The following is a 15,418-nucleotide window of genomic DNA, read 5'->3' on the forward strand; positions in this document are numbered from 1 at the left end:
AGCCACTGTCACCACTCTGCTGCCTCACTGCATAACTGGAGCTATTTAACCCAAAAGGCTGGATCCTGGGGTCAGCCACATGCCCAGGTTTAGGAGGATAATCTCTCAAAATTAGCTAGTTGTAAAACAGCTCTAGATCCCACTGCCAGCGCCTCAGTATGCACAGGTCAGCAAAGCTTCCACTCGCTCGCCCTGCAGAGTTCTAGCCTACAAGATGCTCCCCCCTCACAAGTAAAATCAAAAGTAAGGGCTTGGGGAAATCTATTTGCACTTGGTGCTGCTATTAGTATCACTAGTCAAGTGAGTGCCAAGATACAAAGGACTAGGTAGATGAGTGAAGTAACCTTTCTGTAAACGTCACTGTGTCTCTTGTCTGTAATGTGCAAAATAAATATAGTACCTTCCTATCACTCCAGTTGGCCAAATGATAGGCCTTTAGCTAAAAGTGAGTGGTTTTGTATTGCTTAGTGTTAACAATTTTCAAACTTGCAAGTAGAAATTTGGTGATGTCTTCCATCTTTCATTTAAATTAGGTGAGTTTTATAATATTCCTATTTACAGACAATTTTTGTACATAATGTTTGTTGTATGAACATTTCCATATTACAAGTAGAAATTCGATTAGTGCAGTCAGGCCTACAAAGAAGCTGTTTACATGATGCCAATGATATTTCTAGCCCATTTATCTATGGTTGATGCTGTATCAAATAATATTTGTGTCAGCAAAAGATAATATATTATCTAACATAAATTAAATGTAATTACATAAGTAATTTGTTTCTAGCGTTTGTTACCAGGTAAATACAAGCAGCTAGACTTTTTCAAGACAAATAAAAGAATTTTGGCAATTTTTCCATTTCTCAAATTTTGAAGAGTTGGGTATCAAGCATCTACATTCCAGAATGAGCTTCTCCAGACAATGACTAGGCAGAAGTATCAATCATGTTAAAATAGCAAATAAACTGCCCAGTACCATCACATCAATTAGTTCAAGAATGATGGATGGAATTCTCTCCCACTGACTACGGATAGGGAAAAAATTCTGCCCTTGGTCATTAAAATACTGAAACTTGGTCAACAGAAAAATCTGTTCCAGCACATCAGCTTCATGTAAAAATCCTCAGTGGGAGGTTTTCCAGTTTGTGAGTGTTAGAGTGTTATTTAATGGGGTTAAAGTTAGATGGACATTACTTCCACACACACACACCCCCCCCACCAACCCCCACCACCATCCCCCATACACACATACACACACACCCCCACCAACCCCCACCACCACCCACCACACACACATACACACACCCCCCCAACACACACATATTTATTAGAGGACTGAAACATACTCTTTAAGAAACTCCGACAAAGTCAGATGCTGCAGCGAGTCTGCTAGCTCCGAACAGCCTTCCTCATCAGCTGACTGTGACCATTTGCGAAAACTAAGTTCCCTACAGAAAATGATAAATGCCTGAAATTTTGCTGCAATATACAATATGACTGACAGAACTACAGGATCATACATTCATACAATGCAGTTAACACCTTGTTCTTAATTGCCACAGATTATCTGATAGAGAAATGTATTTTTGAACATTGGGAGAAAACTCCTATGTAGACTTAGAAAACCTCCTTTATGAAATTCTGTGTAAATTCCCATGTTAGTGGTATAGGCTTACTGGATCTTTTACCTGGATAATTCAAATGAAATAGAATATTAACTGACCATTTGTAACTATGTGGTATTGTGAATATGTGTTATCTAATGTTACTCAAAATTTGTTGTTAGGTCTATATTCACATTATCAGTATGATGTTACATGATTAATAAGGAATGCTATAAAATTTGCTGGCAATTATAAGACAAGTGGCCAAGTAATTTGTGCAAGGGAGGTTGATACCAGTCAAAAGGATCGAAGTAAATTAAATCTACAGAATGGTCTTTGATCCCAAGCCACACAAGTGATTAGTCCACAAGAAAGATAAGTATGGAATTGGAGGCATGTGTGCAAGATGGGGTGAAAATTGTCTAAATGAGAGGAAACTCTTTCGAGTTACCAACAGTCACAGATTGCAACTTCTTTCGGGTACAATCACAGTTCTTGGTTTTCCGGGAGTGGGACATGAACCCACAACCCTCTGATTCAAAGGCGAGGGTGCTATGAACTGAGACCGAAACAGGTCATTTTGCCTCCTTTTGAGAGTATGGCAAGGGGTCACTAGCAAGATGCCGTATGGTTCAGTGCTGGGACTACTGCTGTTTGCAATGTGTGTAAATGATTTGGAGCTGTGGGCAGATACAAATCCATCTAGGTTTGCAACTGAGACCAAATGGGAGGTTAAATTTGAAATAATAAGGAAGATGTAAATCAAATATAAGGAGATCTGGATTCTTTGGGAAGGTGGAAAAATGAGTGGCAAACAGCACTTAATATGAACAAATGCAAGATAATAAGCCCATAGGACAGCAAATAAATGGTATGAATATAAATTAAACAGCTCTTAGCTCTAAGACATAACATAAGGGAAGGATTTATGGAATATTAGTGGAAAGCCAACTGAAACCAACACAATATATAGCAGTAGCAGCAAGAAAAGCTAACCACATATTGCGATGTAAAGTGATATGTATAGGGCACTGTCACATGAGCTGGGACATGTGAAAGAATTATTTTTAACATTTTTATTGACTTTTAAAACACTTCATGAAACCTCATCCTGCCCGTGGATGAGGTTTGATGAAAAATGCGAAGGCCGCCTGGGCCCTTCGCCTGCCCTTAAGGTTGGATGGGCAGCTCAGCTAATTGAATTAATTACTATTTAAATGGCCTTAATAAGCCTTTGACAGTTCGGCAGGCACACCGCCAAACTGAAAATCTAAATGACACGTGGTGATGTCGGGACGCCCGCCTGACGTCACCGCGCGTTATTTTATGCGTCAGCGAGCAGGCCCCGCCCCCACTCGCCGACCGGAGAACTCTGCCCAGAATTACACTCCTCATCCATAAGATGAAACTGAAGACAAGGGTTAAACTAAAAAAAGCTTTTGAAACGCCAATGTTGATGTATTATGGTCTGAGCAGACATAGGTAGCTGCTTTCCATTTTAAGGCATCTGTACAAACATTCAGCATTAGCGTAGAGTCCACCATCAAACTCTGCATGAAAGTTGAGGTGAGGCATAAGGTGCTGTGATGCAGCTAATAAGTACTTATGTCAGCTTCTTTTAGCACTGCAATAAGTGAAGAGGGTTGTCAGTGTTTATTATATAGTTAAATTGTTTTGTTTGTTTCTTACAAACTTGTTCTGCTGATATTACACTATTAAACCAATCTTTCTGAAAAATCAATTTTACTTTTGACCAGAAAAAGTTAATACTTTCTCACAGCTGATTTCACCTGATTGTTTTCTTTTAAATTCCAGAGAACCATAATAAAGCCTGGAAACCTGTTTGTGTAATATTCAATGTAAATTTGGCCAATTTACAACAATAACACCTTGCATTTATATAATGGATTTAAATTAGTAAAACATACCAAGGCACTTCATCGGAGCAACATCAGGCAAAAATTTGACACCATTAGGGTAGGGAACCAAAAGCTGTCAAAGGAGTAGGATTTAAGGAGTGACTTAAAGGAGGAGTGAGAGAGATAGAGAGCTGAAGAAGTTTAGGTAGGGAATTTCAGAGCTTTGGGTCCAGGTACTGAACACATGATTGCCGATGGCAGAACGGAGGAAATAGGGAATGGGCAAGAGACTGGTATTGAAAGAGAAAAGGGATCTCAGGGGGTTGTAGGGCTGGAAGTTGTTTTAGAGGTAGGGAGTGATGGGCCAAAGAGGGATTTGAACATAAGGATGAACATTTTAAAACTGTGATGTTCCCAGACTAGGAGCCAATATAGGTTTCTGAGCATAGGGATGACAGGGAAGTAGGACTTGGTTAGGACATGGGTAGCAGAGTCCTCATGGGATTAAGTGACTTGGCTTTATGGTAGTAATGATGGAAAAACTGTCAACATTCACCATCAATGTTCTTCTGAAACTGACAGCAATTTCTTGCTCTCACATGAACAGTTAACGTGGAAATCCAAACGTAATTGTCAATGATCCTGCACCTCTTCATAGGGTGCACTGTTAATGTCCTCCCAGACTGCAATCAGATTATAATCACTGAACTGACAAAAAATTGCCCTTTTACGCTATCAGTCTCATCGTAAAAACTCTTGAGGAAGCTACACTTTATTGGATGAAATGTAACTGAATTTTTAATGGCATACTAAATTCCTAATTACTACTGACAAATCTCTGTGGTCCTAGAAAACTAATTTTATATTTGTCGAATGTCAAATTTCTCCATTTTAATTTGAGAAAAATCACATTTTTTTTTAAGTTTGTTCATGATATCCCAGCTTCTATCCTTAATCCCATGTGTGTGTCTCATTAATTTATTTTGTTTTCTGTATATTAAATTGAAAGTGAAGGATATCAGGGTATTTTACTTCCTAGTTTGCGGTCTATGAAAATACTTTTTTTTAATGCATTTTAACGGGGTGTGGGCGTCGCTGGCTAGCCTGGCATTTATTGCCCATCCTTAATTGCCCTTGAGATGTGATTTAGTTGCTTACCCAGTTTAATGACATCACTTTTCTTAATCCTGGAGACCCCCTTAATTTATTTGTGCCAGAGTCAAACTGACATTGGAAAAGGGAAATCCATGCCACAGAGATCACCAGATCTTTACAGGCAGTTTTCTTTAAGGTCAGTGAGTACCACTGCTATGCTGGTGACCTCGAAATCCAGGCCATGAAGTTTAGTTGCATCCATGAAAAGAGAAACTGAACAAGTTCTTTGGAAGGAGTGGATTTCATGGCCTGAGTGGGCTTTTCATGTTTTGCATTCTTGAAGCTAGCTGACAGTCACTCACTTCTTTTGAATTGGTCATGGTTTTCCAGAAAAGCATCATGTGCCCTATGTTGTACTGGGCAAATACTGCCAGTGGCAGGCACAGCCACAGTCAATAAAAGCAGTTGGGCTAGCATCCATCAAAAGCTCACTCCCTCCCATACGTACATACAAACAAACATGCATACGAACATACAAATTAGGAGTGGGAGTAGGCCATTCGGCCTCTCAAGCCTGCTCTGCTCTTTGATAAGATCATGGCTGATCTGATTGTGACCTCAACTCTACGTCCTTGTCTAGTCCCTAATACCTTTGACTCCCTTACTAATCAAGAATCTATCTAACTCAGCCTTGAAAAACATTCAACAACCCTGCCTCCACTGTTCTACGAGGAAGAGAATTCCACATACGAACGACTCTGAGAAAAAAAAATTCTCCTCATCTCTGTCTTAAATCAGAGGCCCTTATTTTTAAACTGTCCCCTAGTTCTAATGTGTCCCACAGTGGGAAACATCCTCTTAGCATCCAGCCTGTCAAGTACCCTCAGGATGTTATATGTTTCAATAAGATCAACTCTCATTCTTCTAAACTCCAATGAATGCAGGCCCAACCTGTCCAACCTTTCCTCATAAGATAAGCCCTTCATCCCAGGAATCAGTCGCTAAACTGCTTCTAATGCAATTATATCTTTTTTTAAGTAAAGAGAGCGAAGCTGTACACAGTACTCCAAATGTGGTCTCACTAAGGCCTTGCACAACTGTAACAAAACGTCACTACTTTTATACTCAATTCCCCTTGCAATAAATGGCAACATTCAATTTGCCTTCCTAATCACTTGCTGTACCTCCATTTTAATTTTTTGTGATTCATGTGCCTGGACACTCAGATCCCTCAGTACTGCTAAGTCCTGCAATCTCTCTCTATTTGAATAATATACTGCTTTTCTATTCTTCCTGCCAAAGTTGATGAGCTCACATTTTCGCATATTATACATCATCTGCCAAATTTCTCACTTAGCCTATCAATATTCCTTTGCAGAATTATGTTTTCTTCATATCCGACTCCCCTATCTTTTTTCAGCAAATTTAGCAACAATACATTCTGTCCCTTCATCCAAAACATTGATATAGATTATAAATAGTTGAGGCCCCAGCACTGATCCCTGTGGCGCTCCACTAGTTACAGCTTGTCAACCTGAAAATCACCCATTTATCTCTACTCGCTGCTTCCCGTGAGCTAACCAACCTTCCATTCATGCTAATATGTTACCCCTTGAACAATGAGCTCTTATTTTGATGTGACACCTTATCAAATGTCTTTTAGAAATCCAAGTACACACACATAAGCCGGGATTTTCCGGCCCTGCCGTTGCAGGGAATGTGGCAGGCCAGCCAAAAGTCCATTGAGTTTCGGTGGGACCAGACGATCCCGGCAGCAGGCGGGGCTGGAAAATCCCGCCCATAGTATTGACACTAGAGCATTTGTGTCATGTACTTGGGAGCAGTATATTGACCCACCGAGGAATGAACAGATGCATGGAGCTCCACATTAAACAATTCTCCCTTCCTGATCGAATGGCAATTCAAAAAAAAAGCCTTGGCATAGTTGAGATTTGCATACATCCAGCACTTTTTAGCAGGCAGGTTCATGTCAATGTCTCCAACTGGCAGGACATAATACTCACAATAATGGGAGTTCCTGCTTTAAGTACAGAGATGGCAATCCAGATCATTAATGCTGGAAGTGGCACAAAGTGAAGGAGAGATGCCAGTCCACTGCAGGAGGCACCATTGTGGTGTAGAGAAGAGAGGCAAAATGCAAAGGAATAAGCAGAATGGTAGAAATAGGGCAAAATGGAAGTGAAAATTGATGGCAACAAAGGAAAGGTGAAAGGATAACAATAGAGAGGAGAGGGAATGGAAGATAAGAGGGAAAGGGACAAAAGCTGGTGTACCAGTGTAACTAGGTTGGAAGAAGAGAATAATACAGCAGGTTGAATTGATGAAGGAGTGGGAAAAGCGTAAACCTGGAGAAATGGAGAAGATTAAGTTGCTAAGAAAGATTGGGAAGCTGGAGGAGAAATTGGGTGAGAGGAAGTTCAATGTCTTTAGGACATAGGACAGGGTAGCGGTTGGATGGAGAAGATTGACAATTGTGGCATCTTTTTGTAAAGTGACGAATATTTTGTACACCTACTACTGGTTGCAAAGCTTATGTAACTATGTTTTCATGTGTCAATAAATGGCACTAAACTTTGTACTAGAATTGTAAATGTAAGCAATAGAGCTCATGATAATTACCCCTGTTCATGTTTTTGTTTGGGAATACACATATGCAGTTAAATATATAGATGAATACTCTGTAAATGCATATGTCAACATGTTCACTGAGGGATGTACAGTATGGGCTGCCTCTAGAGGCACACACTCTCTATTTTGCAAAAATCCTGTGACTGCTACATTATGTATTTTGAACATCTCCAAAGGCAGTTTCTGAGTTGGTATGTTAACCCTGCTGGTTTAATCATGTTTCGTAGATGTCTAGTTCAATTAGTGTATCCCAGCAAGACTGATGTGTGTTATACTTTACTGTACCTTTTCTCTTTCGGGTGCTCAGGTAGGCTGAAGGTTCGCTGTTCTGGAATAAAGTAATATAGAGAAGTTTACAATGGAAAAAAAGTAGAAAAATAAACTTGTCTTTAGGTAACTAACTTCATTTAAATTCCCTTAAATACTAGACAGCACAAGTCTTGATTAGAAGTTTGAAATTGAACATGTGATTTTGTATCCCCATATTCAATTATTGGCAATCAGCTTTTTTTGATGAATTCTGTGGCATTAAGGTAAGGGTTGTTTGTCAGGAAATTGTGTTTTTTTTTATGTTTAGCACAAAAGCCTCAGCAGCACACCCCCATGTACCTCAGGCACAGTAAACCTCCCTCTATTCTGCACCAAAATGGCATTTCAGTTGCAGAAAAGCACCTTTATCTACAACAGCATTTCCTGCAGTAAGTCATTCTTGGCCTCTCTGAGTGAGATTCATAACTTAGTGCTTAGCGCACGGTGGACCACATCTAATCAGAATTGGATTAAGACCACACAAAAATATTGCACCAAGTATCTTTATAACTAAAGGACACTTCTTTCTTGTGAGTCTTTTAGAAGCATATGTCACTGTACCTATCTGAGATGGACAGGAGTGATGTCAGAAATCCAAATTGATCATATTTGGAAGGACTCAGAAAATCAAGACATTTCTAACTACATTCCATTTAGAATCACAAAGTGGTGTCCAACTCAATACCAGAACTGATGGATTAATGCACATCATGTTATTTGCAAGTCTTGAAGTAGTAATTTGTATGCATTTCCAGGCTACAAGAGGAAATTGTTTCCTACTAGTTAAACACTCAAGTTATGAAGTAAATGGAAATAGTTTGTGAGTTGGATACCAAAGTTGAGTTTTATATTAGCAAGATAACGGTCAGAATTTGATGCCCCCCCACCCCCCACCCCACCCCCAGAGTGGGCAGGCAGTCTGGTGTTTTACCAGTGGCATGGTAGACGTTGGACAGCCCAGCTGTCCTTGGGCCAAGTGAGGCCCTTAAGTGGCCAATTCACAGCAACTTAAGGGCCTATTCCTGCCACCTTCAGTATTTTACCAGCAATAAGAAGGTACCCATGCTACGTAGCGAGGCTGACAGGTAAACCCTGGCACTGGCTGTGAGCATGGGGGAGAGGGGTGTTGTCCCTCCTGTTCAGGCACTCTATGTGCAACCCAACAGTGATCACTGCCCCTGCTTGTTCATCCCATCCCCAGCCTCGCAATCGCAGCCCCTACCCGGCTCACTGGGGAACCTCCTGACTGGTCCTGGCAATGTTGTCCCGACTTACCTTGTATCTGGCCTCCATGGTACTCCCTGTGGGGGATTGGTGCAGTCCCAGTAGTGGCTACCACTCCCGGTGGTGCTGCTAGGACTGGAGGGCAGTTGACCATCTGCTTGGCTGGCAGCTCTCAGAGCAGGTTACCCTCCCAGATGGAAGCTACGAGCTTAGCTACATAACAGACTGATGGCTATTAAATCAGTTCTGAACTTCCTGGCAGACTCACCCCCAACTTTTCAGCTGAGGGCAGGGCCAGTACCTCCATGAAAAATGCTGGCCAATGTTGTTGTTTGAATGAAATTATAGAAACCTACATTCTTTTCACCAAACGTAAATGTGGTTTAGTGCTGATGTTTGTTTTATGAGGTTACGCAGTGACAACTTTCTGAGCACCAAATGGCACTAAGTATTAAAATCTCAACATCTGCAGAATGTCAACTGTACCATTTTTATCGCCTTCAGCTTTCTGCAGCTAACTATGTCTACAGCAGAGAGCTGAGACAAACAGATAAACAATCTGTTCCTGGACGGCTATGTTACTCATGTGCCATCAGGACATCTGTAAAATCCAGTGATTATTTCCTCCCATGAATTTCTCTCCTTTCGGTGAGGAAACGCATAAGGCAGAATTTCCTGTGGGCGTTGAGACACCGATACGGGGACCATATGCGAGTCCCAAGCCCATACTTCCTGGCAGTGCACCCACTGATTCAACTTCACAGGAGATGGGCTCCTAATTGGCCACCTTCATGTTCACTATCCAATTAAGGACAGCAAGTGGAACAGCAATGTGGGAGGCCCAATGAGAGGCCCCACAGCACTCGACCGCCAGCAGTTCCACTTAAAGAGCTGGCTGCTGCTGAAGCAGAGTAGGTGAGTGCAAGAGTACCTCAAAATGGAAGTGCCCTTGGATGGCTGCCAGACATTAATTAGAAATAAAGGCTCAGGGCTGGTAGGGCCTTCAGTGTGGAGGGAAAACCCAGGTGTAGGAATGATTTTGGCTGCGAATTTGACTGTTTTAGCCTTGCAGCTCCATGATTGGGGTTTGAGAGCAGACTTCAATGGCCCTCTGAACTCCCACCAGGAGCTGCCTCCAAATCATTGCGAGGCCCTGGACTCAGCAGGGGGAACCATGTGACACTGAGAAAGTTCCATCAGCAGGGGAAAAAAAGTGGGGCCTTAATTGGCTGTCCATCTCTATGAAACAAGTTATCAATTCCCATGAAGGCCTGCCCTGGGAGACGCGCCTGGAGGCAGGTCAGCATCTGCAAGCCATCTCAATGGGGATTTCCACAGGGCTGGGAAAAATCACCCCACTGCGACGGTTTTCATGGGGGGCAAGGGTAGGGTGAGGGAGGTGAAAATGGTACATCCATTGAAGTAGAGGCCTTGCCAAATGGACAGGCTTCAATTAAAACATGCCTGACAACTGGCTAAATTCACTGCTTGCCTGGAGGGCGGGAGTGTGCATCTGGGCACCTGCATGAACAGTCCCCAGCAGTTAGTAAGGAGTGGATGGCTGTTGGCAGGGGGAAAGGGGAAAAGGCACTGGCCATGACTGGGCGTGCTGAGAGTGTGAGGTGGGGAAAAGATCTCACAAAGATCAGGAAGGGAATAGCCTGGTGCAAAGAAAGCCCAAGACCTCCTCAGAAGGCCAGGAGGAGCACTCCAACCCCTCCTGGCCCACAAGGAAACCTAAAATAAAACTTCATGACTTATCTTTTGGGGCCTCTTTTAATCCATGATCCAGCTCCCAGCAGATTTGTTTGATTTGGCGGGGGTTCAAATTGTTAATTAGATCCTAATGATAATATTGGGCCTGATCTGCATAGTTAAAGTAGAAACACACTTTCTTCCTCCTTGTGTGCTCGAAAGAAAATGGAGCATGTTAATACTGAGACACTGTGGGAAAGCAGAAGGATCAGAGGGGTTCAGTGACTCACATTATATTAACAGTCATTCACCCCAACCTGTCCTCCACCAAGGAGGCAGTTAAAACTGGGGCCCTGGTTTCTGCTATCTACAAGCAGCATGATTGAGATCAGCATTCTAGTGGAGTGTAACATTAACCGGCATCACATCAATCTAACACCAGTTGACAGGCCAGCAAAGCTTTGCTATCATGCTGCTTGATAGTATCTTTATAAAGATCATATAAAAAACATAGCAGTCAATCAGCAATAACAGGATAACAAACTTTCATCACATTATGAAAAAGAATTTTAACAACCAACTAGCACTGTTAATGAAAATGACACCAATCCAGCAGATGCTACAGAACACATGCTAGATAATGACACAACATTTCTTATGATGGAAATTGTTGAACTATGATTGGGAAACACATGAAAACGTATCATGTGAAATTGCCATTCTCTTAGTTAAATTTCAGCAGAGACACTGAACTAATTTATCTGCTTAAATTGATGGTTAGGAGGCACGCATTCATGCCCTAGTATCAATTGTACTCTGGTAAGACTGCAACTAGTTTGGTTAAACAAGGCACCAGGGAAACATTCAAGCTCCGGAGGCAATGAACCAAAAGTCACAGGATTGATTCTCAGTATCACAAACACTGGATGAGAAAAGAGGAGAGAAACGAGGATTCTTTAGCTTTAAAGATGAGCCTATTGAGGAACCTTAGAGAATTATTAAAGATATTGAACAATAAAGATAAAGTTAGGTCAGAGCATTAATTCAAGATAAAGCAATTAGCCAAAGGAGAAGAGGACATACACTCAAACTAGTGAAAGGAAAATGTGGGATGTTTCACACTAGAAAAATGAACACCTGGAATAGATTTAATGGACTTCCAGGAAGAATTTGTGCAGATGGAAACAGCTACTCATGAGTCTATTAGATGATGTGAAGGGGAGAGGAGTGGGATAGAGTGTTCAGGTGCTCATCATATTGCTGAAAATTCTGTAAGTTATGTAAGTTAAGTGTCAGTTTCAGTGTAACTCACTAACCACTATACGGTTATGAGGTGGGATCTCAATTGTTATTTACAAGGGTTCTCTAAATTTTAAAGTTGGTTTACATATAAATAATTTAGCAAAAGCAAGCATCAGACTTTAAATAAAAAAACACAAAGAGACAATTTAATGCCACAATTGACTCCAATCAAGCAACATTGGTTAAAATGTATACTGTCCATTTAGCAACAAGGCACAGGGACACGTAAGAGCAGCAGACAGTTTCATGCAGAATTGTGACAGCATTATCCGATTATGAGTGGTACTTACTACCATGGTGTAGCAGAGAAACTGATTTAGACAGTGAGAGCGCTTGAAGAAGGGATCGTCCACTGCTGAAAACACCATCTACAGAGCAGGGACAGACTCATAATAATGATCAAAAGAACAACATCTGTTTGGGTGTTCATTCACTAATATGGCTAATGCTCCAGATCTGCAATATATCTGTCATCTATTGGTATAGAATAATGGATAGGTACAAGAGAAAAGTAACTACAGATCATAGATGAAATTAAGATTGTTTATGCACATTTTATGAACACCCATATTGTGTTACTATTTTCTAATTTTCTTTAACTGTTTTTTAAATAATTTAATGTATTCAATTTAATCTTTTTAGCAGTATTTCTGGCTACCTACAAATATCCAGATGTGCCATGATTTCTTAGGAAAGAACCTCACTCTGTTTGTTTTAGTTGCTGTGAGGCAAACACGTGCACTACATCCTCTCCAACATAATTAGTAAATAAATCAAAAATTGTCTAACTTAGGCTATGTCTCATTAGATATTTGGCTTGAGTTTTATTCATACCTGGTATTAAGATATCACAAGTCTGGTTACTGTCAATTCGATAATTATTAAATACAAATGTTGTTAATTTTTGTGCATGCTGAAGTTTATTGATGAAGAAAGCCATTTGACTAATTAATTATTTCTAGGTTCTCACTGGTCTTTTGCCAATGTACCATCCTTCGTCATTTTGACATACAACCACTGTCAATGTCCTTTTCACAATCAGATGACAGGAGGATACAAGGCATAAATATCCACTTTTAACCCTTCCCTTTTATAATAGGTAAGTCCATAAGGTGGGAGATTATGTTCCATTTAATAATGCAAAGAACTTGAAAGACTAAGCAGTTGTGACTGCCAGACAATTTGGTAGTACAATACTGTAATAGCTCATATACTTGACTACTTAATATCTCATTGTTAAGACAAAACTGCTCATAATGTGCTAATAATGTGATTTAGAAAACAAGCTGCTCATTCAGACAGTACTGTAGTGCAACTATTTAGACATTAGGATAAATATGTACATTAGTTTCAAGTATTTTTAAATTAAATTTGTTAATTGTAAGGTGATGAATGTAAAATGGAGAAGCTTTGCAGATGATGGCTCAAAGTAGATGCCATGTTTTAGCCAATGACATAATATAGGTATTATTCTTTAAGCAATGTCAATATTTCATTATTCAAATATATTTTGTTCAATTTTTATTGACACTAACCTTCACTTGTGGAATCAAACACACTAAAATCCCTTACGAATCGAGATTTGCTTTGAGAGACTTTAGGCGAGGAAAGGGAGTATGATCTCAGCCGAATCCCAGTGTCTTCAGGCTCCTTTAGAAGATAAACGAAAATGTTATCAACAGAATGTTCTAGACTCTAATACAATATATTTTTATTTCAGATGTAAAATAATCAACCAGCTTTCAAATGCTAAGTTCCCTGCTGGTGCATCAATGTGCAGGGGTCCTCAGTATGTTTGCCCTCTTGAGTCAGCGGCGGCTCAGTTACCTGGGTCATTTGAGCCGAATGGGTGATGGCCACATCCCCAAAGACATGCTCTATGCCGAGACTGTTATCAGTACACCAACAGGTCAGCGACATCTGCGATACGACAGTGACTACAATCAAGATGTCAAGTTGACCAGCCTCTGAGTTGATGCATGGGAAGTTCTCGCTGCTGACTGGAGTGCCTGGAGACAAGCAGTCAGGACAGGTGAGGGAAGAAGCAGAGGACAAAAGAAATGACCAGATGGCAAAAATTAGAGCCTGCCAGAAGGAAAAAATATCAGTCGATTTCAAGACAATGCTTTTCATCTGTCCCAGCTCCAGAAGGTACTCATGAATCAGCCTCTACAGCCATAACAGACAATGATCAATACAAAAATGACATACGCTCTGGGGGCAATCCATCATCTCCTGAGGTGGACAGATGCCAATACACACTAAGGTCCCACGAAGAGAAAGTTTGTTGTTTTAAAGCAAGCAAAATGATGCAGTCTGCAAATTTGTAAACTCCTTCTGTAAACTAACAATATGCAGAAAAAACATATTTGAATTTAACTGCCTTTTGCAAAAAATATCAGGCTGAATTTTGTTGACTGCAGTGAATGAACAGCAGTAGCCGTTCATTATCTTTACAATTACCCACAGAATTTCTCTGGGCTTTTGCATTGGAACTTCTTGTGATTTAGAAAACCATTCTGGCACATCACCCTCCACAGGGGATCTAGGACCTGCATGAACAGGGCAAGTCATGATCAGATTGAGAAGTGCAAAGTCTGATCCGGCAAGTATAAGTTAGAATATTTAATTCAGTATTAAGTCATACACAGAAAGCAAAATAAAGAGAGGGAAAGAAAGATGAGTTTAAGTGAGAGAGAAGGAAAGTTAGTACGAATAGAAAAGCAGAATATTTTTTAAAAGGTGTAAAACTTGCAAATGTTGATATTCAAAAGGACTTGGCTGTACTCATATAAAGAATACAAAGTTAGCGTGCAGGTACAGCAAGCAATTTGATGACAATTGCATGTTGGCTTTTATTGCAAGGGGATTGGAGTACATGAATAAAAAAGTCTTGCTACAAATGTACAGGGCTTTGGTGGGACCACACATGGAATACCGCACACAGTTTTGGTCTCTATATTTAAGGAAGGATATACTAGCATTGGAGGCAGTATGGCAAAGGTTCCCTAGATTGTTCCCTGGGTTGAGAAGGTTATTCTATGATGAGAGGATGGGGATGAGGCCTATATTCTCTGGAGTTTAGAAGCATGATAGGTGATCTTATTGAAACATTCTGAAGGGGCTTGACAGAGTAGACACTGAGAGATTGTTTCCCCTGGCTGGACAAGGGCATTACAGACCCAGGATAAGGGGCCGATCATGTAGAGCTGAGAAGAGGAGAAATTTCTTTACTCAAACAATTGTGAATCTTTGGAATTCTCTACCCCAGAGGGTTATGGCTTCTCCATCGTTGAACATATTTAAAGCTGAGATAAACAGATTTTTGGTGTCTCAGGGAATCAAGGGATATGGGCAGCAGGCAACAGGTGAAGCTGAAGATCAGCCATGATCATATTAATGGCTGATCAGGGCTTGATGGGCCATATGGTCTAGTCCTGCTCCTATTTCTTATGTTCTTTTTGTATTAATTTTTTTTTTAAAACAAATTGCATTTCAATCCCCAAGAAGGATTAAGATCTGATGGAATGAGACTCTACACTTTTAAGAGTTAATTTTCAGTGCCAGAGAGTTGTTTGGCAATAATTAAGACTTATCACACTATTAAAAAATAACTTAAACTGGAATGAACAAACACAAAAGCCAGAATTTTTCTGTCGGCGAGTTGGGGGTGGGGCCCGCTCG

At 40.6% G+C, this 15,418-nt stretch overlaps 1 protein-coding gene across 7 annotated transcripts in view; it reads right to left on the reverse strand.

Annotated features, from left to right (window-relative positions):
- Positions 1-15,418, reverse strand: part of arhgef28a (Rho guanine nucleotide exchange factor (GEF) 28a) — a 551,732-nt gene that overhangs the window by 219,441 nt on the left and 316,873 nt on the right. For 3 of the 7 annotated variants that reach the window (XM_078563990.1, XM_078563999.1, XM_078564039.1), the window contains 4 exons: positions 13,270-13,384; positions 12,025-12,102; positions 7,490-7,532; positions 1,344-1,445 (listed from right to left, as the gene is read on the reverse strand). In XM_078563990.1, the coding sequence (XP_078420116.1) occupies positions 1,344-1,445; positions 7,490-7,532; positions 12,025-12,102; positions 13,270-13,384 (338 nt within the window). The remainder of the gene's footprint in view (positions 1-1,343; positions 1,446-7,489; positions 7,533-12,024; positions 12,103-13,269; positions 13,385-15,418) is intronic. The other 4 variants (XM_078564009.1, XM_078564049.1, XM_078564018.1 and 1 more) reach the window with 3 other exon arrangements.

This window comes from Cetorhinus maximus, chromosome 2 (assembly GCF_964194155.1).
Source record: "Cetorhinus maximus chromosome 2, sCetMax3.hap1.1, whole genome shotgun sequence".
In the NCBI taxonomy this organism is placed as follows: Eukaryota; Metazoa; Chordata; class Chondrichthyes; order Lamniformes; family Cetorhinidae; genus Cetorhinus; species Cetorhinus maximus.